The 24,759-nt window shown below is 36.4% G+C and overlaps 1 protein-coding gene across 1 annotated transcript; it reads left to right on the top strand.

Moving 5' to 3' along the window:
- The first annotated feature begins 1,249 nt into the window (after positions 1-1,249).
- On the top strand, positions 1,250-21,433 carry LOC115918949 (solute carrier family 35 member F2-like). Its single transcript, XM_030995466.1, has 6 exons — positions 1,250-1,411; positions 7,545-7,851; positions 9,750-9,909; positions 16,245-16,410; positions 20,139-20,346; positions 20,748-21,433. The coding sequence occupies exons 1-6, from the start codon at positions 1,311-1,313 to the stop codon at positions 21,042-21,044; spliced, it is 1,239 nt and encodes a 412-aa protein (XP_030851326.1). The 5' UTR covers positions 1,250-1,310; the 3' UTR covers positions 21,045-21,433.
- The last annotated feature ends 3,326 nt before the right edge of the window (positions 21,434-24,759 follow it).

Genomic DNA, 24,759 nt, shown 5'->3' on the forward strand with positions numbered 1-24,759 from the left:
GTTTTTTAACATGACCCGTCGAAAAGGAGAGGCAAACACAGATGAATTATTGAAATAAAAATTAATGATAGTAAACAAATGGGCTACATAATATGCAATTAACAGAATAATACGTCAAGCTACTTTGCTTATTTCTGTAGCCCTCCTGCATCTAATGTATGTTAATTATGCATTCAATATATTTGTTTAAATTCGTTCATTATCTGTATAAAATTATATACACTTAAAATATTGTATCAAACCATATTATGTTCATGAAAATGTATGATGAAAAAAGAAAAAAAAAGATGCCGAAACCAAAAAATCCGATCAAATCAAATCAAATCAAATAAACCAAACAGGTTAAATATATGAATATAATAGTCAGATTCCAGATACAAATGAACCAACAAATAAAGAAAAATAACAGAAAGGTACACCATTTATTTTAGTTAGAAAAAAACAACACTAAATGTTAACATTATTCTCGCCAAACTTTTTTTAATTTGCCAAGATATCGGACTCAAAGAGAGAAAACACAAAACTTTGGGTAAGTAAAGAGATCACCAATCATGTGGGGGGGGGGGGGGGCGGGGGGAGCGGGGGCAGTTGAATGAAATTCAAGCGTGGCTTGATACCAGTGATTTACGAAATATGTTGTTGAAATGACATGATTTTCCTGGTCTGTTATTTTCTTTCTGCCCCTCCCCATAAAAAAGAGCTTTATCTCTAGCTCAGGTTCTAGCTCAGTCAGAGAAGAGAAGTGAATGACATGTTATATGATTGGAATTATAGTGATAGTAGAAATGCTACAATCATTATTTTCCTCTTCTTTCTCCTCCTCTTTTTCTTCTTCTCCTTCTTCCTCTCCTTCTTCCATTTCTTCTTGTACTGATTATCATTTCTATCATCAGTTTATAATGTTGCTATTATTATTTTTCTTTTTCTTATCTGTCTGTAACTATTACTATTACTATTTTAAGTTATTAATTTTGTACGTGTTTGTAGGGCACCCCACTGGAAATAAGCCATTTTGTGCCCCCCTCCCGGTAAGAAATTCCTGGATCCGCCCCTGATGAGTATTATAATAATCTAAGGAAAAAGCATTGTGAGTCGAAATCATTTCTAAAAATGACAGTGGCTCAGAAGTGTAACCACATTTAGACTCATCCCCAGCACACCCTTTGGGATTAATGAACAATTCCCTGGGCTTGCATAGATAAAAAAAAAAAACGCGGCTCACAGAACGTACAGTACATACAACAAACATACAAAAACGCCGCTGCGCCGCCGCTGATCAGATCAGACCAGACTCGACTGCGACATACATCATGGCTTTCGGCAACGATGTCCCGTACGTCAGTACTACGGAAGAAATTCCTTCCAGTTGTTGGACTAAAACAAAGAAAATATTTGCACCTCTGTATACACTGTAAGTAGATCTACGGAAATTAAGTTAAACATTGTTGGATAATGATCAGAAGTCTTGTTATGGGTTCTAATTTTACAAGTCAGCGTGGGAACTGCTCGGTTAGCCCTTCGCACGTTTTTGAGGATTTGCATTTGTGTATTAAATGAATGGCCAGCGTGTGTACTTGTGTGGCTAAGCTTTGTCGGCTGCTTGTGTAGAAACCAGACATTAACACATGTCCATGGTGTAGATTGTAGGTCTAGTTGCACGTGGTTGATGTGTGTAGAACACCTCCTTAGGGAACTCTAGGTGTGTGTTAATAATAAATTGCTGGCCATCTTGTCATATATTCATAAGCCATAACTAGTATCAGTAGAGGCGCTGGTCCGAGAATGAGGATCGTCCGTTATCATAAAAATTATCCCCGGCAAAATTTGGCCTAGGGGGTCTATCCCTATGACACAAACTAGATCTACACCAAAGTTCTGCAAGAATCTTCAAGATTAAAGAAAGCAGACTGCACCGAAGAAGAAAGAAGAAGAGATCAAATGAATAAACAATCATACAAAAAACAACAATTATCAATCAGCAAAAACAAGCACAAAAAGGATCATCAAATATTTCAGCAAAGCGTTCAAAATAAAAATAGAGTCTATCAAACAAAGTTAGCATCCAGGGCTAGGTCAGGAATGACCATGTTGATGATGAAGACAATGTTGAAGTCGATGATGTCGGCAATGATGATGACGGTGAAAATGCCGATAAAAGTGATGACAAAGATGAAGTCGGTGATAATATTTGATTAAGGCACTGTTTTTGTTGATGATGTTGTCGGTGACGATAGTGATGAAGTATTTGTTGGATGATTTCAGTTATGATGTCGATGATCAGGCGGTCAATGGACGATATCCTTGATGACAAAACGATCAGTTAGAAGATGATGTGTGAAGAAATCAAATCGCTCGCGATGAATGCGCTATTTTTTTTTGTTGCTTCGCGATGACTCAAACAAACTGCACGATGACGATAATAAAAAAAAGTTGGCACAACGTATGATGCGAAGATGTTAATGTTTGGTTATTGAAGAGACAGACGCATGTGATAATACTGCAAGATGATGAAAAATAAACGTGTCGATAGATGCGGGTTAAAATTTCCATTGAAGTTATCAAAACTATGATGCAGAATGAGAAAACCAATAGATTTCTCTATTCTCAATGCATGGAGTAAAAAAATGATTATATCACATATCTATGAAAAAAAGTAGAAAGACGATGAAAAAGTCTCTCCACATAATGATGTTAAAGCCAAAGGAGTACAAAAATCAAGCAGCAAGCAATCGAGTCATCCGCCAGAGGTGCGGTGCCAAAGTCGGTCATTATTTTTATTATATCGTCATCAACATTATCATTATAATTATAACACTTACAAACTACAACACATTTGAAAACAAGAAATAAATAATAATTAATGAACTGACAAACTGCAACGTCTATATAAATGCGTCAAATCTCCTTTATCAAGTTACAATTCCTCAAATTGATATACAATGTAGGCCTAAAGAAATTGTGTCTTTATATCAGTAAGCCTATTTATATTTAATAAATAAGTAAGAGTATTTAAGTTCAATGGAATTTTTATTTTTTTATTTTATAGTACAGCATTATGGCATGATATTTGTTTAGAAAAACAACTGGAAATTAGTTGGAAGGTATGTAGTGAGGTAATATGGATATAACTGGAAGAGATAACACCACAACTACCGGTAGGCACTTTTTAAGATTGCTGCTTTTGAGATCCAAACGAAAGAAGACAGAAGATACCACTGCCTCATCTTTGACACTGATGGGAAGGAAGAGTGTCCCAAAGTCTGGGAATTCGCCTTGAAGGAGAGAAGGACAGAGAATAGAAGAGGAGGAAGATGGCTAAAGGACCGAGTGTGGGGACGGTAAGGGTTGATTAGCATATTTTCTAGCAGAGCTGAACAATCAAATTGACCGTATAGACACCTCATGGCAAATGAACACAAAAGGTAGTCTCTGCAAGAAGCTAGTGAACATCAATCAAGAGAATGGAGTCTCTCGTTGTATGGCATCACTCTACGAGATTGCTTCAGTGCAATACACGTGGCGGTTCTCTGGATATGTTCAAGTTTTTGTTCCTGGGAACCAGTGGCGTACCTGGGGTACTCCGTCAGGGGGGGGCAAGCGACCGAAACAAACAAAAAAGGCGATGCTAATTTTCACTTCTGGCGAGCGAGCAAGCAAAAAAAAATCTCTAAGTAACGTTTGGTATATAAACTGGTATTGTTGCAAGTTGGGGGTGGGAACATTCACTTGTAAGCGACGTTAATTTCATTTTTTTGCAAACGAGCGTAGCGAGCAAGAAAAAAATCACTTCTTTTTTAATAATTGCCACTTAAACTTGGTTCAATTGTCCCATGCAGGGCGCGGGAACAATATTGTGTTTAGGGTGATTTTATACCCTTCTTAGCTAGCGAGCGAAAATACATCTTTCTCTCAATGAATTGCTATATAAAATTTGTTTCATTGTTGCAGGTCGGGGGGCACAATCGTGTTTAAGGCAATGTCAATCCCATTTTGGCGGGCAGGCAACCCCCTACATTTCTCTTTTTAATGATATTGTAGCAGGTTAGTGGTGGGCACATAATTCCAGGAGCTAGCGAGCAAAAAAAATCACTTCTCTTTGATAGGGAAAATATGGTACATAAAACTTGGGTTCATTGTTCCATGTCAGGGACGTGATTATTAAAAGCGGTGTTATTTCTATTTTGGCGAGCGAGCGTAGCGAGCGAGCAAAAAAAATCACTTCTCTTTTATAAGGAAAATATGGTATATAAAACTTGGGTTCATTGTTCCATGTCAGGGACGTGATTATTAAAAGCGGTGTTATTTCTATTTTGGCGAGCGAGCGTAGCGAAAAAAATCACTTCTCTTTTATAGGGAAAATATGGTACATAAAACTTGGGTTCATTGTTCCATGTCAGGGACGTGGTTATTAAAAGCGGTGTTATTTCTATTTTGGCGAGCGAGCGTAGCGAGCGAGCAAAATTTTTGTAATGATAATTGGTTCATAAATTTCAGATTTGTTTGTTGCAGGTCAGGGCTTACGCGATCATGTCTAAGGTGATGTTACAGGGGCGGATCTAGCTTTTTGCTCAGGGGGGGGTTGACCAATAATGACGATGCAGAGCATCGTCCTCGAGCCGCGAAGCGGCGAGCCGATTTTTTTTTGGGTGTTTATTTGAACCCCGTAAGTGATGTTTTCCTGGCATCTATTAACACGATGGAGACCATAAAAAGCAGTGCATGATAACGTCTTTTTAAATCAAGTAACAGTTAAATACACAGTTATATCCAGAGTTATCATGTGTTTGGTTAAGTTACCAGATGAGTTGAATATCTTCTCACAATATTTGCACTTGAAAGGGTTTCTCTCCAGCGTGCGTTCTTTTTTCTTTCTTTTTTTTTTTTTTTTTTTTTTTTTTTTTTAATGTAGGGATTTTGGGGATGAGAATCGGCAACGCTGGCCTAGCTTGTCACTTCGGCGGTGGCCCGTGTCCTCAAAAAAGCTGATGGGGGGGGGGGGCAAGGGACTCTGTGACATTTGTTCGCCCAACCCCCCCCCCCCCCCTCCCCCCAAAAAGAAATAATAATAATAATAATAATAATGATAATAATAATAATAATAATAATAATAAATGAAATAAATACATAGAAATAGAATAAAATAAAATTACAAGTTTAAAAAAAAAGATAAGATTTTAAAAAAATGGTCCCGGATTTTTTTTTTTTTTGGGGGGGGGGGGGGTTGCAACCCCCCCCCCCCCCCCCCCCCCCCCCCCCCCCCCCCCCCCCCCCCCCCCCCCCCCCCCCCCCCCCCCCCCCTCTAGATCCGCTTCTGTGTTAATTCCGTTTTGGCGAGCACGAGCACACCAAAACTTCTTTGAAAAACGTTTGGTACATAATTATTAACTGGTTGTTGCAGGTTGGGGCGGGCACGTTAGCGGTGTCAATTCCATTTTGGCGAGCGAGCATAGCGAGCAAGCAAAAAAAAATTAATAGAAATTAATAAATAAACTTGTTTTTATTGGTGCAGGTCAGGATGGACGCAATCGCGTTTAACGCGATTCAATTCCTTTTTGGCGAGAGGGCGAAAAAAACTCTTCCATTTTTAATGATATTGTTGCAGGTCAAGGGTGGGCACAATTGTTTCCAAAGCAATGTCTATTCATTTTATTCGCGAGCGAGTGTAGCGAGCGAGAAAAATGAATTAGTCTCTTTTAGTAACATTTGGTATTATGTGTGTTATTGTTGCCATGGTTGCAGGTCGGGGCCCGTCTGGGCAGGCACAATTGTATTCTAGGCAATGCTAATCCTTTTCTTTTTTCAGGGGGACGAGCAAGTGAAAACATTTAATACAAAATAGGCTAGCAAGCAGTTCGCGCCAGCGAAGAGTTTCGAATTTGTTATATCACTTATATTTTCCTATTTTCATTTGTCTTAATTTTTCAGGGCCGTATGCGGAATATTTTTCTGGTGGGGGAGGGGGAAAGATGCGTTAAAAGTTTTTGAAGAATCTCAAAAGCAAAAGGAGTGAAGGGAGTTCGAGCGACCGAACTGGTCATGAGGGTACTTTTGCATTTTCAAAAGTAGAATTGAAGGATTTGGTATAGGCCTACACTACATATTCAGGAAAAAAACTGTACGTTTTCAAAATATCTGGGGTCAACTGCTCCCCCCCCCCCTAGAGCGTACGGCCATGGTCTTTTTTTTTTAATTTCCCCATTATTTTCCTTTCCTTTTCTTTTCCCTTTTTCTTCCTTTTCTCTTCTTTTTCCTTTTTTCTTTCCTTTTCCTTTTTTTCTTCCCTTTTCCTTTTTTCTTTTTCTTTCCTTTCCTTCCTTTTCTTTTCTTTCCCCTTTTTCTTTTTTTTCCCCTGGAGCCCGTCAGGGGGGGCACTCTGCCCCCCCTGCCCCCCCCATAGGTACGCCAGTGCTGGGAACATGTCATTGGGGGCCAGGCTAAAATGCCATACTCTAATAACGGGAGTACTTTGTATAGACAAAATATAGAATTGGATGAAGCGCCACGTGCAACAAGTCTCATGAAACCAAGGAGGTGATTCGCACGAGACACAATCGCATTCACGTGCAAATTCTATGTCAAGTCGGAGCTTTTGACTATGCTGAGGTACCTACATGTAAATGTGGAAATGGGATCTATCACCAATTCAGGATTAAATATGATGGATCAAGATGAAGCCTAAACTTTTTAGCAGATAATATCTAAATCATGAAGTTGTCGCTTATCATGGTTATGTGAAACAGGTTGTTAGCATTCTGACATATCTGTAGGTCGGGGGCAAAGATATGACTGTCATGGAGTTGGTTTCATAAAATGACCCTTGGTTTGCATTCATTAGTTGTTGCTATGTCTGGCAGGCTTTTGAGTTGACAAGAGAAACTGTATGTATGCAATTGCTAAACAGGTCAAAAGAAGGTTCCATACTAATAGGGCATTTTTGGGGGGATATAGGGCACATCACTTAAGCATAGAAATATATCACTTTTCTGATGTAATGCTTTGAAATATATGCTCCGTTCATACATACAGTACCTATGTTTGTAGTTCTCTTGAACTGTTAAGAACATAGTTTGATTTGATTTGATTTGATTTGATTTGATTTGGTTTGGTTTATTGCAATAAAAGAACATGCAGCTGGAAAGCTGAAATTGCTCAATTTACAAAGTCAATATACAACACAATAACATTCAAAATATTAATGACTGAAACGTACAACCATAAATCATGCATAATGAAACAAAATAAAACTCAAATATATTACATATATTAAAAACATTAAAAACTTCTGTGTCATCAAAGGTACATTGCAAAGAGAGAAAAGAAAAAGAGACAGGACTAGAAAGAGGAAGAGAAGGAAGAAGAAGAAAGAAAGAAAAGTTGATCAGAGAATATATACTGTATGAAAGCTTGGAGAAGAGGCATAGAGAAAGACAGAGTTGTAAATGAAAAGAAGAGGGAAAGGAGAATGGTACAGTCTTGAGGTAAATATTCTGAACCTGTTACAAAGTTTTTGCTGCTTCATGACTACCTTTCCTTTTCATTTGCAGTTCGTTCCTGAAGGTTTTCCTGGGGGGTCAGGTCCTGTCCCTGCTCATCTGTGGCACAGGGGTCACGAGCCAGATCCTGAACGACACCCACGGCATCAACGCCCCGACGACCCAGAGCTTCGCCAACTACCTCCTCCTGGCGCTGGTCTACTGCACCCTCCTGTGCCTGCGCAAGAGTAGGGAGAAGAACTTTTACCACATCTTCACCAAGCGATGGTGGAAGTACATCCTGGTAGCGCTCGTCGACGTGGAGGCAAACTATCTGGTGGTGAAGGCGTATCAGTATACAACTCTCACAAGTGTACAGGTACATTACCCACTTTTTGATGTGTTTTCACCAGCATAAAATCAACTATACGGGAGTGGTGAGCGATTTAGCGCTTGAAAGAACCAAAAGTGATCTGGTAAACTGAGAAGAAAAAAACGACTTTAATATCACCATGAACTTAAAAAAAGAGATCCTGAAAACAGAAACTTATATTGTACACTGGTTATCACAGATCAGTGGTCAAAGTACTTGGATGAGAGAGAAAAGACTTACATTGTAGGCCTAGATTAGTTTATGAATTTTTTAGCTAACATTTTGATAAACAGAAGAGTTATAAGATCGAAGGGAGACACCATGCAATCCTGTACGACTTACCGGTCCGGCTTCTTTCATATATTTCTGCTCTGTAAACATGTAAGCTCTATTAGGGCTATCAACATCGTCTGGTATCTACAGTACTTGTCGATCTTGATCTTGATGACGTATGGGACAAAATACAGAAGTATCATAGATTTATTTTTCAAAATTAGGCACCTCAATGTCCATTTGTCCATTTACCCTGTACATTGTAGGTTAGGTGTTTGAGTGTCTCATACATGTACAGTATATCACATTAGCTGTTGAAGGAAAATTATCAACACAGTGACTGAGTGCAAACAATAGACCAGTTTGCATACTTTTTTAACACGGATTCTTGACTTCCTGAAAGCTTTGTTCAAGGCTTGCCCGACATCTATAGCAACATATAATGAATGCAGATTTGATTTCAAGTAATGTACATGTAGTTCATTCATTAATAACAGGCCATTTGATAAACTCATCACTAGGTCCCCCGAAAAGAAACATCAGTAGATTTTAATATGTTTAGTAAACCAGTCTATTACAGCATCATCTATTAAATTCCCAGGTACCCTTATGGAATTACTGTTGTGCTACCAGGGTTTCACATTCATTCTGTTTGCCAATGTTTTGATTAATAAACCTTGGATAATATGCATGTGAAATCAACCACTTAATTAATTGGCTCTTATACTCATGAAGGGATTAAAGAGAAGGTTGTCGAGTTCTGGGAAGAGATGGAAAATAATTTGTGAGCGTTATCATTGTAATATGCAAGTGTGTATGGAAGAACACCATATAAAAAATGTTCTCTGAAAAGCATGGCTCTTCAAATGCCTCACTATTCTAAAATCTAAATATGGCATGGAATACATCTTTCTGTGTACATCTGACTGGGCCAAATTTCTTATCATATTGATGATTCCAGAACCTTGCAGTACAAACCAATACTTAAATGCTAGATAATCAACCGTTTCTGATCGATTCCACAATGTTTCTTTCACAATGCAATCGGATAACCAGAACTCGACTTTATCTTTAAGCTAAATCTGGCTTGATTTAATCCAAGGATATATGCAGTGAATATTCTACCACCGGGTTTTCACTTCTGTGAGGCCCCCCTATGATCTCGGCCGTTGAATGTCCGATGAACACGAAAATTTGCATATTTGTAGATATTTACGTAAGGAACAAGATGGTATAATTAGTTTTTTCCTAATATGCAAATTTTTGTCGTTATAGCCTAATTAAATGCAAAATGCTAATTTTATGCATTTTACAGAAAACTCTACATATTTGTCCGTAGACTTGTGAAGAATCTTGAAAATGTATTGAATAAACAGAAACAACAACAAGAAAGTATGTTTTAAAATTGAATAGGAAATCTCACATATTACCATAGGAATAGGTAATGACTTGATAGCAATTGTTTCTGAAAGTACATGTAAGGACCAAATTTGGTGCTTTTAGAAGAATCTGAGCAACAAGCCCTTTTTAGCCCTAACAGCCCCCACTATAATTGGTTTTACAAATGAATACTATACAAGAATATTTTCAAAACATTTTTCATCTGAATACATCTCATGTTCCTTTTCTAGCTATTGGATTGCATCACCATCCCAGTGGTGATCTTGCTCTCTTTCCTCATCCTGCGCACTCGGTATCGCATCATTCACATCGTTGGCGTGGTAACGTGCATCGCTGGCCTGGGGGCTCTAATTGGAGCCGATGTGCTTTCAGGCAGAGCCAGCAGCGGTGGTAAGCCAATTATTCATTCATTCAAGGCAGGGTTCAATGTACTTTTTCGATCCACAATAGGTCTGTCTTCACCAGACCGATACGCTCATCAAAAACTAGCTTGGACAAGCGCAAATTAGCCCGCTATTTCCCAAATGGCAGAATATTTTGGAAACAAGACCAAGATTTATCAGAATATTTTCTAAGCTAAACATCCTGCTAATTGCAACTGCGGACTGATGAAGATGCAAATTACCTGGCTAATTTGCAATCGAGATAGTTGAGATAGCGGGTTATTTGGCGAACTGGAGCTGATGAGGACAGGCCTAATGGCTATTGTTTAATTTTGTTACATGAATGTCGGCATACTATTTCTTTTATGTTTTCTTGATCAATGTGAGGTCACTGTGAGGGCATACACCTTGTCCATTTTTTCATAGTTCTTTTGTGATTGTGTCTATGCGTACAAATATGAACAAAAGAAAGATATTCAATCATATGAACTTGATACAAATATATACAAAATGTTAATGTTTGCGCATGAGCAGGTATGAGTTGGTGAATAGGAGATCAATGAAAGCAGCAAGTTTGGGTGATTCTTATGGGGCGTTGCAGGAAAGTTGCCATTGATTGCAAGTTGAAAAATTTGCTACTGATATTTGCAATCGATTGCAACTCAACTTTCTTGTAACGCCCCACTAGTCTCCTAAATTTCCTAAGATTTTGTTAAGATTAAAGTTATGTTAACTAGATCTAGCTTTTATTCTCCCCCTCCCCCCTCTCTCTCTCTCTCTTTCTCTCTTTCTCTCTTACTAATGGGTGTTGCAAGAAAGTTGAGTTGCGATCAATTGCAAATTTGCAATTAATTGCAAGACTTACACACTGTACCCTTGATTTGGGGGATTTGCAATTGATTGCAATGCCCCATAAGTTTATTTTTTTTTATTTTGTGTGTGTTTCTCTGAGATGTTGGAGATCATCATTTCAACAGCAATGTAGAATCACCTGCTCCTAATAATAACCTACTTGTTACCGAATCATGGAAATTTTATTTGGGTTTGAACAGTTACACCTGTTCATAGAGGCCAACTAGGGAATGACTAAAAGGTTGAGTGGCCCCAGACTGTAGACAGGTGACTTCTATAAAGACAGGTCCTAAAATAATTTAATACTTCCAGAGGGAAACATGAAAGATGACCTTTTAGAGAGGTCACCCTTATGACAGCTTTTACAGAATATTTTCCTGTGTCAAGTTCTGGAACGATACAGTTGGGTCATTTCACGTTAAGTGTACACTTTTTTTCTCACTGGGGGTCAAAAATGAAAATTGTTGTTAGAGCAAAAGATGCACAGATTCTGAAAGTTTAGGGTATATGTCAGAAATGTGTAAAATTATAGAGCGTCAAGTCCATGTTTACATATAGAAATATTCGATTGAAATACAGTAACAAAAATAGGCGTTTGGAGAGGACATTTTGTTTAACAAAGAACACATCAGCTTTATTATACCTGTAAATGGTATACACATAGTTTTCTGTACTTTTATATGCCTTTTTATACTTATCAGATGTTGATGCACTTATTTCCTATTCACTTAAGCCATATTTTGCCATAAAATTAGTGTATTCTATAGGAAACTGAATTATGGGGAGGTTGAATTTATTTAATGACATGAGAATTTCTTGTCCTTCTTCTTATATAGACTTCAAATTTGGTATACAGTGTTGCATTTATGTCTAAATTATTTGATGCTGTGTAAAAAAAAACAAGTGAATGCAAGTTTTAATCAAATATGAGCTTCCAAACTTAATTCATTTACGTGTTTTGGAGAGGACATTTGTTTAACAACAAATCTTAGCAATATGAACTCTTACTATATTAGTTGATATGTAAATTGCTATGCATCATTCATTTCTAACATTTCTGTAAGAACATGCCAATAGATTATTGGAACATTATATGAGCCAAGTGACATATATTGGAGAGGATAAACTTCAAATTATTCACCATCATTACAACTCCAACTTTATCTCAGAATATATGGCGTGAAAGTTTTGTTATTCATACATTGTTTCATGTTATTTAAACAGTATTTTACAATAAAAACAATACTGATATTGTCTATTGATACACCAGTTTTTATATACAAGTCTTATTATTTATTTTGTCTATAATCCAAACTCTCAAAGAGTGACTCGTTGATATATACATTGTATGTTATGGAGAGGACACTTTGTTTAACAGTGACATCTGAATGTTTAAATGCAATTTACTTTTTTTGTAATCAATACATTCACCAGTCCTTATTTTTGATTTTCATATACCAAGTTAGATAACGCAATATAAGGTAGGAAATGTCCCGATACCATGCATATTGTCAATTAAACTAGTATTTATAGTGAGTAATAAGCAAACAAAAACATCTTACTTTAAATTCCTGCAAAAACAATATGAGAATATAGGTTTCCATAATTGTTGGTATAACTGATCAGAAAGTCCTAACTGATAAATGAATAACAGGTACTGTAACAAGTTACTTGCTTGTCTTTAAAACCGTTCTATTTCTCAACAGTAACAAGACACTTCTTGTCTTTAACAACTTTTTTTTTCTTAACAGATAACAAGGCACTTGCTTGTCTTTAACACAGTTCTTTTTTAAACAGATAACAAAACAATTGTCTTTAACAACTTTTTTTTTCTTCACAGATAACAAGGCACTTGCTTGTCTTTAACAAAAAGTCTATACCTTCATATATTGACTGTTCTTGAGAAATTTTCAGATCAAATCTACACATCAGTGTCGTAAAGTGATATAGTTTTCTTTATATATACTTTTAACTTTTTTGTTGCTATAAACCATCAACAGTGCTGGGATCATCAACATAAAATGTGTATCTATTACAAATATAATGTGTAGGTGATCCCCCCCCCCCAAAAAAAAAAATAAAAAATAAAAAAAAAAAATAAATAAAAAATTCTAAGTCCAATCATGAGATGCACTTATACCTGTAAATTTAATAAACACAAATGATACTTTTGAAAGCTGTGTAAGGAAATGCCCTCCTCATCTCAATTTTGCATAGATGGGTCATTAGGTCGAAGACCAAAGGTCATTTTACCTATAAATTAAGCTTTCATTAGCTAAGCATTGGATACAGTGAGTATCAGTATTGATAAATTAATTATTAAAAAAGAACATTCACATGCTTCATGTACCGGTATATCATTTTAATTCAAGTAGGATTTTTTTTTAATGAATATTGCAGCAAAGGAAATTGGTGTCTGTAAAAAATTAAAAAGTTTGTCAAAGTTTTTGAAAATCTTCAATAATCTTGGATCAACCATTTTGGCATTTAACTGATTTGGGCCATTCCATGGTAACTCGCGTTACACTTAATGGGTACATTGACACGATAATGTGCCTATATCTTTAGAACTGCTAGGATCTACAAGATACTTTTTTCAAACATGGACAGGGTAGATATAGAACAACTGAATGAAACAAAAAAGAAAATTGAAGAACAAACATTTTTAGATTCTTGGATTATTGAATTTCGGTAACTCGCGTTACAAAAAAAGGACATGGTCAATTCTACGAGACCCTCTTTTCTCCTCATACTAGACAATCTTGACAAAATCTTTCCTATTTTAATTTGATAGTAGGTTGTGACTTACTAGTATAAGATCACAATATTAAAGATAAGAAACAATGGACTAGTAAAATGCAGGAAGCAAATATGTCGGTAACTCACGTTACGGTAACTCGCTTTACATTTTGTCCGGAGGCCATTTTCACCCCTATGTAATAGATTAAATATCACAGGACCCCTTAGAATATGGAAATATATTCATCTTTTTCCATTTAGCGAAATTTTCAGGAAAAAATATTACAAGAATCCCGTGTAATCTGCAATAAATTGGGTTTTTTTTCAGCTACAGTCCCACATGTACGTTTTTGATGATAGTTTGAGATCTTAGGAAATCAACAAAAATGAAAAAAAAATTGTATTGAATTTGAAAGGCCCTAATGTTTTATGAACATCCATGGCATAAGGTTAGTGATAAATCAAAGAATTAACATAAGAGGTACATTTCTTTTTTTGATGTCATGTCCTTCTTCTCATGGAATGGCCCATTTATTTGTTGCAAATTTATTTGTCCACCTTTTCCATTCCACCTCAAGACACATTGTCTCACTGTACTTATTATGTTCACTTGCCATTGTTAACGTTTTAGATTAATGAATCATTCTTTTCTTTGTGTTTCCTTGATGTCTTGTGCCGATTCTTGCTGTAAAACGAACAATAGAGGGTGAAAACCTTCAATGTAATGTAACCAATTGAAAGAATTGAGAGCATGAATGTGTAATGAGGCTCAATTTCAATGTTGTCTGCAAGATTATAAGTTAAACGATCAATGATATTCAATCCATTTGAAAGAAACTAGATTATTGCTCCCTTGAAAGCATATTTTTGGGGATATTCATTCCAAGTTGACATATTATAGCATACATGTATGCCATAGAATATTGCCACAAACATGACTACCTGTACAGGTACCTATCACAATTTATATTAAATTGCAGTGACATATTCTGGCTTAATGCATCGTACAAATACATGCATAATATGTGATGCAAGTATTAAAGTCCTCTTCGAAATCTACATTCCAAATTGTGCATTAGTCCACCCTCCTTATTGTGTTGAAACAATATGCATCAGTGGACAAATTGTTAAATGTTGTAAAAATTTAAATCATGGTCACTCAATAACTGTAATCTTTTGACTTATATTTGTCAAGGCTGCATAATTTGACCAACATCACACATCATCATAAGTAAAAGTGGTGCATTGCAGTTGGTCCAAGGAAAACACTGCTATGTGCATGCACTCCCATGCTCCAATGTATTGACTACATAAACATAGGGATGGATGTATATGGGGCAAAGGTCAGAGGATTTGTTTTACCTGCTTGAAGTGCCTGGTTAAAAAAATGTGTCCTCTCCTTAACAACCTAATGGCATACATTATATTGCTACCAGGGTGGTAAATGATTGCAATGATCAGTAGATTTTGTCAGTTACACACTTACAAATATTGCACTTTAAAATGTATTTAATATCAGACTACGTTGTGAGAATATTTCTGTCTTTGCATTCAGAAATTACCCAATTACATAGAGGAATTAATGAAAATCAATACCAAAATAAAATTATAGCTGTTGACATGATATTTAATGAATTCTTATACTGAGTGGAACAACATATCAATGTTTTCTTACATGAAGGAAGTGATTATACTATAAAAAAAATAATTGTTTCTGTACATTGTTAACAATGGGTAACTCTGTTATGGAGAGGACATTCAGTTTAACATTGCATTAGTGTGAGATACTGACCATCTATAGATATGTAGATGGAAAATCACATTTCATGATATTAAATGGAGGCATATTATTATTGTATACCAGTGCCATAGATAGTGCAAGCCTCAGTGCTTTAATATATGAAGAAAATACCTGTTATGGAGAGGACACACTTTTAACGGAAAATAAAGTCATCAAATTAACCAAGCAATAAAATATATATCACATATTTTGTTCATTGATTTGAGACATGTCCTCATTTTCAAACATTCTGAAGATTATTTAAATAGAGTTTAGGCCCATATATATCATTTTAAGTCACTGCTGCTGGCCTCAATGTTATGGAGAGGACATGTTTTTAATTTTAACGGAAAAGATGCCTTTTACAAAAATATTCATCATTTTCACATTTATTGGTCAAATTTGGTCAAATAAGTTTTATGATGTTACATAGTGGCTGTGCTGACACTAAAACATTAAAATTTTACACAACTCTCAATAGATTCATGTAAGATATCAATGAACATTATCAAAATTATGAAATGAGAATCCCTTTTCCGTTAAAAATGCACTAAAAATGCTGAAATTAACAGAAATAATGTTTGCAGTGTTATGAAAATTGAACTGTAGGTTGCTGTTGATAAGGTCCATCAAATAAAATGGCCAACATAAAATAATAATTGTTTAAAAGATGCCAAAATGGGGAAAACCCCATTTTTCAAAAAGTGTACACTTAACGTGAAATGACCCAGTTACCTCGTTGCTTTCATAAGCCTATTATGTCCTATTGTCTTGTGTTTATTGTACACGTGGACAGGGGAAATTCAGAAAATTAATGTGATGATGATTTTTTTGGAAAAAGGAAAAGCAAGCTCAAAGAAAATGTCAGATTATGATGATTTAAAATGAATCAACATTTATTTCAAAATCCTTAAACTGGTAATTAGAATTTTGTTGATTACTCCTTTGTACTTTATAAAATGTCCTTGCAGATAGCGCGCCGTCGAACAAGCTCCTGGGAGACATCTTTTGTTTGCTCGGTGCCAGTCTGTATGGCGTCTCCAACGTAGCACAGGAGTATGTGGTCCGCCAGTACACGCGGACAGAGTTCTTGGGCATGGTGGGACTCTTTGGGACGTTTGTCTCTGGAATACAGCTGTGAGTAGATCATTTTAGTTATTTTCATTCATTTATTGCTATTATTTGATTTTTTTTTTTTAAATGCTCATATAAGTTTATATTGTTGTCCTGGATAGAACTAAATTTCCATTATCATTGGCTCAGATACTGTACATAGAGATGTGCTTCAGCTTGAGCTACTATACATGAATTCTGTTATCATATTATCCTATATCATTTTAAAAAATTGTATACCGGTACATGGTACCTTGAAAGAATTATTCAAGTTAAAGTTCATATCCAGATTTCGCCTCTTCTAAACTGAATTTTCATTGCTTAAGATTTTTTTTTATTCATGACATGTACCGGTACGACTTCTGTAGAGTTTGTTCTCTCTCAATAAAACTATTTACCCCTAATCATAAAATCCCTTTGAAGAATCTTTATTGCTGTATCTTATCAAATAGTTGGCTATAAATTGTGTATGTGATGATGATATTGATGGGGATTCGGAAGCTTAGATCTTGCTAGTGATTCAATCATTGACCTATCTTGAACTTTATGACCCTATTCTTTCAAAGAACAAAGCATATTCCCATTTTGTACTGTTCCCAAATAAAATTGCTTCTGTAGCGCATAATTGAGACTGGCCTTAGTAATTTTACAGTACTGTGCTCAAATTTGAAATGGTTTGATTTCTGAAGCAGTCTAGCTATTAAAGACCAGTCTTCTAAGTCATTCTATCCTGCCCTTTAGACAATTCACCCCTACCACCATTGATACGATGTTAGACAGTAGAGGCAACCTTCCTCCCGCACTGCGCAGGTCATCACATGCATAGATGCCATACTGGTGAAGACGAGACAAGGTTTCTTCCGGTTTCCATAGAGAATGTACAGCATTTTCAACTAATATCTGAATTTACTAAAATATTGTTCAGGTTCCACGAAAACCACACAATATACATAGGCAAGAGTGTTAATGAAAAGCTGAAAAATGGCAAAGTTTGATCAAAAACAATAATTTTGAATCTCTTAAACGTGTTGCCAATTCAAGGATCTCAAAGCTTATTTTCATTTAATAAAATTCCTGGCATCAATTGTAATGTAGTCATGAAACACAAATGGATGCATTGTGTGCAGAAAATTTACTCTTTACACTCATGCTTCCGGCGTATTTTGTAGGGTTTCAAATCAAACATTATTGAACCAAACTACAAAACGTGGGATGATTGTTGCAGAAGGGTTACAATAAATGTAGATGCTAGTACTCTCCTATTGTATGTTTTGGGTTTTTACAGACGTTAATAAATCAGATATGATTATATACGTCTGGGGACCGACCTTTAAATGTCACCATCTGAAAGACGTGGCTCAGTTTGAACCTGCGTCCACGGCTGAATCAGTTTGTAACTTCCATTGTCAGCTGAATTACAGGCGCACGCCACAATGCCTAGTTACTAGTATTATCTTTTGTTACATGGAAGTGAATAGAGTTTCATATAGTGAGTCAGGCCAATGGAATTGAGAGGATATTGAAGGAGAGGAATTGGGGGGGGGGGGGTGAGGCATGGGGCATAATTACAAGGAAATAACCCTGGCCTTAAAAGGTCCCGTAGATCATAGTCTTTTGTGTTATTTGTATAGACTTTGCTTAGCTGCGCTTGAGTACCCTGTAATACCCTAAATCGAATTTAAAGATCACTTGAATAGCTGAAACCATTGTATAAGAGATTCCTTAGAAATGTGTCACATTATAAAGAGAGAATTATGTTTATTCACTACAGGTGTACATGTACATTGAAAAATGATATTAAAGAATACTTGATATGACTTGTGATCAATAATATCACTATTAATTGATCAATTATATTTTAATGTATGATTTTTCCAATGTCATTATTACCACAATATTTGAAGAATTCCAGTTTGAGCATTTTGTAACATAAATTTGAAGTTTGTTTTTGTTGCACTGTTAACAAAAAGCGCCTAGAGATTCTCAGCTATTATGCGCTTTATAGATTGACGACATACCATACAATGACCATGCAAGAATTTTTTTATGATCATTTTTACAGATACCAGTAAGTTTATAGTGATTATTAACAAAGCAGGTGTTTTTGGCAACATTCTTGCCCATTCTTATCAGTTTCAGAGCCATTACATATATGATTTTAACAATGTAGTAATGAAAGAAAATATCATTATTGCCAATTTGAAGAATAATGTGTGATCACTTTAGCCAAGTCCTGAAGGGTTGACCAACTGGGATATTTTTTTCTCTGTTGGCATTGTAATGAAGACTCTTACTCCAGCTTGCCTTCCTACTGTATATGTACATGTATGTAGAGCGTGACTGAAATATCATTATTGTGGCGTGTGATATGGCGTGCCAAACCAACCCAGATGCCCAAGAACCAAGAAAAGAGACCATGCACCACTGTTTATTGGTAACACTGAACTGTAAGCAGGCAGGGTTCAATCTGCAATTTAATAAAGATAAACAATAATAAGTCATCTTGCATAAACTGACTAGAAAGTAACATATCATGTATCAAATTAAATGTACCCTGGCACTCCTAATAGCCATTTGTAATTCTACTAAACAAAAACAAACAATGCCTTCTTCGCTATAAATCTGACTAAATACACTAAAACTCACTGACATTGACTTTGTCATTCCCCAAGGTCATATCATTCATGTTACTTCTACATGAAAATTAATATTCACGACCGTGCACTACAATCATGTAACGTACACTGTACACGTGTGCAATCTTTCACATGAAGAACTCATTCATGTCATTATTTCATCACCTCATATTAGTGTTATAAACTTTATATTTCATCAAGCTATCTGGCTATAAAGACAATATAACTCATAAACTTCAAGATAACACAATAATTTCTACTCACATCATTGAACTTGTATCACAAATTAAACGAAAACATACTCAACTCTGGGTGACAAACTTCCCCATAACGTGGAGAATTGGCAGCACACAAGATTTACTATGCCCTCAAGCGGCCAAATCCAAACCCTTTCTATAAAGTGATGCTTGTGACATCACAAACATTTGCTTCAAGCAGAACGTCATCCTGTACTCCACAATTATGATAATTTCTTTCATTGATGGGTTTGGGCACATTGCATGACATGCAACCTGTCTATCGTAAAAGTGATTGGGTAAACACCCAAACGGTGTCAAATACCCCATGAGAACCCACTACTGTGGGTCTTTAATACCTACATCTTGTCATTAACCAATAAGAGAAAAACTATTACCGTAATTATCGGTGTATTAAGTATAAACTGCCCGCGTTTTTGTTTTTTGTTTTTTGCCGGCAGCAAGTCAGGTTCGTGTTAAAAAACCCACGCGGGAAGGCCTTTCATTTAACTGCGAGGTGCAGCTGAATGTGTAAGATTATTAATGTAAATCAAAAAAACAGTAGAGGACCTAGGATAGAACCTTGTGGTACGCCGTGTAATAGAAGAAAAATTGGAGGAATTATTATTATAAACTACATATTGAGATCTATCAGAAAGATTACTTTCCAACCAAGATGACAGACAAATTTGAGTGTTGTTCTAGTTTCCGAGTGGTGAGTCAACACACCGATTATTGAGCTGGGAGACATTGACAGGCATAGTGCCAGGTGGAGGGGAATTTTTCGGCGGCAAAAAGGTACGGTTTATACACCGTTATTTACGGTACTTGATTAATAAACAATGAGTTCTCTGTTCTCGTCTATTTTCTGATATTTTAGGGTAGCCCTGGAGCGCCAAGAGCTGGCCTCATTCTCCTGGAACATCGAGGCCATCCTGCTGCTCCTTGGGTTTGCAGCCTGCATGTTCTGTCTCTACTCCTTCTTCCCTGTGGTCATCCAGTGGAGTAGCGCCACAGTGGTCAACCTGTCCATCCTGACGGCCGATATGTACACCTTGATCATCGGCATCTTTGTGTTCCATTTCGCGGTAAGACTCAAATTTGACACTTGACCACAATACCTAAAGCGTTGAGCAGCGCCTAGATCTGCCAGTAAAGGGAATTTCCACCTTAAAGGAATAGTTGAGTTTTATTGCAGAGGGGGCTGGACAAAATAATTTTGGGGGGAGATATTGAAAAACTGAGTGTCAAAATCATCTTTGTTTGATCAAAATCGGTTGGGAGACGGCTGAAATATCCATAAATATAACCATTTCTAATATTTGCAGAATGAATTAATGATTTGCTACAATATTTTTTTTCAAAACTATATTAAAAGTGACAGCTGTAGGATTTGAATGTACTATATGTATTGCGACATACGCAAAGTTGAAACCATACACAGTCTCATGCTGCAACCCTTATCATGACTGTTTTTGTCATCTTTCAGTTTTCTGGGCTTTACCTGTTTGGCTTTGGCCTTATCTTCGCCGGGGTCATCCTCTACTCTCTGAGACCCACCAAGGACTCTCCCGCGGGTCCAAGGTCATACAGTCTATTCCACAACAACCAGTCATCGGAAAACATTACCCACATCAGGGTCCAAGACGACGATGATGATGCTGCCGCAGGGACGACAACGATCTTGACCGATGGTGTGGACATTGAAGGAGCAACACCTAGGGATGATGATACGGAGCAGTTGCACAAAGAATTTAGCAAGAGCCTCAATGGCGATTCGAACTGAAGGAGTAGGCAATCTCACGCGTCTGGAGGTTGCCTTTTTTTCTTGTATTCTTTTTTTTTGTAAGTTATTATAATCGTATGATACAGCATCACTGTCTTCATCCGGGAACAGGATTGGATTCAGGAAAGGTGCCAGGATTGGATTCAACAAAGTTGCCATCAAGTTTTTACTGGGAGTCGTTCCCTGTTCCCTTGTCAACTCTGGCCAGATGTGGCAGACCAACACCTGCAACAGCGGTATGATCTTGTTATCTTGCGCCAAGAGGAAACCGCTTGGAAATGCCGAGAATGAGGGGGAGTTGTTACAGAAGGAGCAATATTTTTATGTATATAATCTTTCTTTTGTAAAGATGATCATTATTCTGTGCTTGATAATGAGAGAGACTTGAAGGCGCGATAGCTCAGTCGGTAGAGCAGTGGTCTCGTAATCCGATGACCCAGGTTCGAAACCAAGGCGATGCGCTAGTGCCTTTTGGTAAGGCATTAATCCTCATTACCAGGTCCCTCGGAGAGGACCTAAAGCTGTCGGCCGTCTGGTTGCTTACTTACAAGTATTTATGCTTTCTTAGTAGTCAGGTAGTCAGGTAAAATAAAAACCACCACATGTTAAAGGAGGTTCACACACATGGATTGGTCTCTCATAGTACATAGAGTATTCAGCCACAGCTGCCTCACAATATTATCCATATATTGCATGCTCCGGTGTTGGATATAACAAAGGGTATCAACTGACAAATTAAGAACTTTGTGAGAGATGATATATTCCACCAAGGCCGCAGTTTAAAATATAATGGCACGAGGGGAATTCTGAATTAGGTGGTGAATATATGTTATATTTATCATTTTTGTGTGCATAAAATGGAGGGTATTTGCGATCTCATGCCTTGCTCTTGTGGACTTGGGCCCTCTCTCTCAAATTTCTGTGAGAAATTTGCTCTCAGCCAATCAGATGCCATGATTGCAGTAGCTTATAACAGTAGCTTGTTATTGATATTAAGTTTTATGACACAGGGCCCAGTTGTAATAGTAATAGAGTTATGATTGGTACTGGCTGATAGTCCTGCATTTTGGGGAAAGATGAATTGTAGGGAAAGGAATTATCTCAAATTGCTTGAACAAAATTATGATTCTGGCCTTTTTCTGGTCAAGAAGTTGATGATCACTGACTCTACGGCAGAGGGCAAGAAATTTGATATTTGTGCAATCATACAAAGCAAACTTTGCACAATACCTCATCAAATTGAAAAGCTGTTGACAAAGGGAATGGCTTCTTATTGAATTTAACCTTGAGATTTAGATATAATGTATGTACCTTTTATACAATTTTTTAAAATTCTGATCATGTAAAAGAAAATTTTTCCTTTATTTCTAATAAATATCAAACATCTCATACCCTCTCATTCTTGCACAAGTAATCATAATGATGATAATAACTTTCTTTTAGAGTATTATCATATCACTGGTTTCTGGATTCTAGTACTGTTTAGCTCTGTGGGGAAAATGAAAGCTGCTTGGGCTATGGTCGTGCACATGCTAATCCACTCACGTTGACCTAAAGCGTACACTCTATTAACACCTGGGTGGAGGGGAGCAATGTAGATAAAAATGCTTTGCTCAAGGATATATTTGTGCCATGCTGGGGCTTGAACCCTGGGTTACTGCATTAACAGTCAAGTGATTAAAGCCCCACTGCACTACTTATAGCTACTTGTGCCCTCTACATGTATATAGCAAACAATGCCTAATTAAGAAATCGTACTCGAGTAGTTGTCAACAGTGGACTCAAGTATTCACAGCCTTACTAATCAGTGCTTGTTGGTCCCCCATGATCCCCTTTTTCTTACGTTAATAACTATATGTCAGTGACCTTGCAGGGAGGTCTAATCATCCTGGCCAAACTAGTGCAGACAAGCTTTAAACTAACTAAGATACGTCTACTCAAAGAGGCAAGATGCACCCCCCAAAAAACGCACAATTATTTGGGTATACAATGTATATATCTTTCATATTTACATATGAGCTTTCAAATTCAAATGCTTTTAAATTAATAGCATATTTTGTACATTCATGTATAAAGCACTCCATGTATGTCTTGTAAGATAACTGCATTTGATGCTCACATTTTAAATCATATTGTGTATGAAACTGTAAAAGGGTATCGTGGAGTCAACGTAAAATACCATTATCTTGTTGCAGGCATTAGATATGAATAATTAGATGAAATATGATTTTTATTTGATATGATTTGGTATACATGTATTATGATTGTACATTACGAGTATAAATTATATGTCACTGCACAGTCATTTTACGTTTATCGTACATGAACATTAGCTCTTGTTTATTTAATAAAACACTTTTTGCTCTTTTAATCTTAAAATTATATATTTGATTTGCTGAAAAAGCCTGAAGACATTGTACATGCATTTGGAGACTGCTGCAATGTGCAGAGTATTCATATAATATCAGTATGAGTATTGAGTAGAAGTCATATTAGGTGTACATACATAGCTGCCAACCATTACTACTTTTGAGGAATTATTTCTTATTTTTTTGGCCTTCAAACTCATGTTATGAATCTTAGATTCCTCTCATTTTCTGAAAACCTCTGTGTAAAAAGTATCCAAAATTGACTGTACCATTACTCACAATTTTGCCTTGAGTGAGTTTTGCCATGAAATGTTGCCAAGTATTTTGCATAACTTCTGTATACACATGTCAATGTAGTGTTTTCAACAACTGCATTATGTTATGAATTTAAGAGAGCGAAACATCCATTTTACCCGTTTTCACAAGAGGCTGTTTCTGACAGGTGAAAATTAATCCAGAAAGAAACCAATTGAAAGTGTTCCAAGCATCCCCCTCCCCATTATCTGGCAACTTATAGGTAAACGATTACCTGGTAAAGAGTATGAAGAAAATAAGGGATAACATAAAACCCAGTGTATAGGGCTCTGAACCCGAGTCGGACTTGATTTCAATGCATGCCTAATTCTATGCGAATGTTTAATACACACTGTACATGCATTAAACAGTCTACTCAACAGGACATTTTATTGTTAGGTGAGAGTTTATTTCAAATAAATTGCAATATCTCTTTATAAAAGGAAGATTTGAAGCTCTAATTTTGAACACAGTATATTCACATAGAACCCTTTTACACGAAGAGCAAAACAAAGTTTATGGGGATTGCTACGTATACATGTGCTATACTTGATGCTATGAATTCAAAAAGTCAGTTTAGTCTGTGCATGAGCAGATAAAAGTCATTTGTTTCACAAAGATCCTAAGTTGAACCTATCTCTAAGTTGGACTTAACAATTATAGAAAGCCATTCGCATCCTTGAAAATATTTTGTAAAAGTTATTTTAAAAGGCAGAAAGTGTCGATTCAAATCATTCATATTTTATATATCAAGGAGATTTCATGTTCTTGATGTGGAATTCATAAACAAATCTAAAATACTTGAATTTTTGCTTTTGAATATATTTTATTTTAAGGCTACAGATGGCTCTCCATAATATTTAAGTCCAACTTAGAGTTAAGTTCAATAAAGGATCTTTGTGAAATACCCCCAGACCCTGATATCAAGTGAGGGAAATACTGGATAGGTAGGTGCTCACAAAAGTTATGTAATCATTCTTCAATGATGCATCCTTGTCGCATCCCATGATAAGCAGGTTAAAATGAATAACTGCTATTTATGTTGCATCCCC

Source organism: Strongylocentrotus purpuratus, unplaced genomic scaffold, assembly GCF_000002235.5.
Source record: "Strongylocentrotus purpuratus isolate Spur 01 unplaced genomic scaffold, Spur_5.0 spur5_scaffold_21, whole genome shotgun sequence".
NCBI lineage: Eukaryota > Metazoa > Echinodermata > Echinoidea > Camarodonta > Strongylocentrotidae > Strongylocentrotus > Strongylocentrotus purpuratus.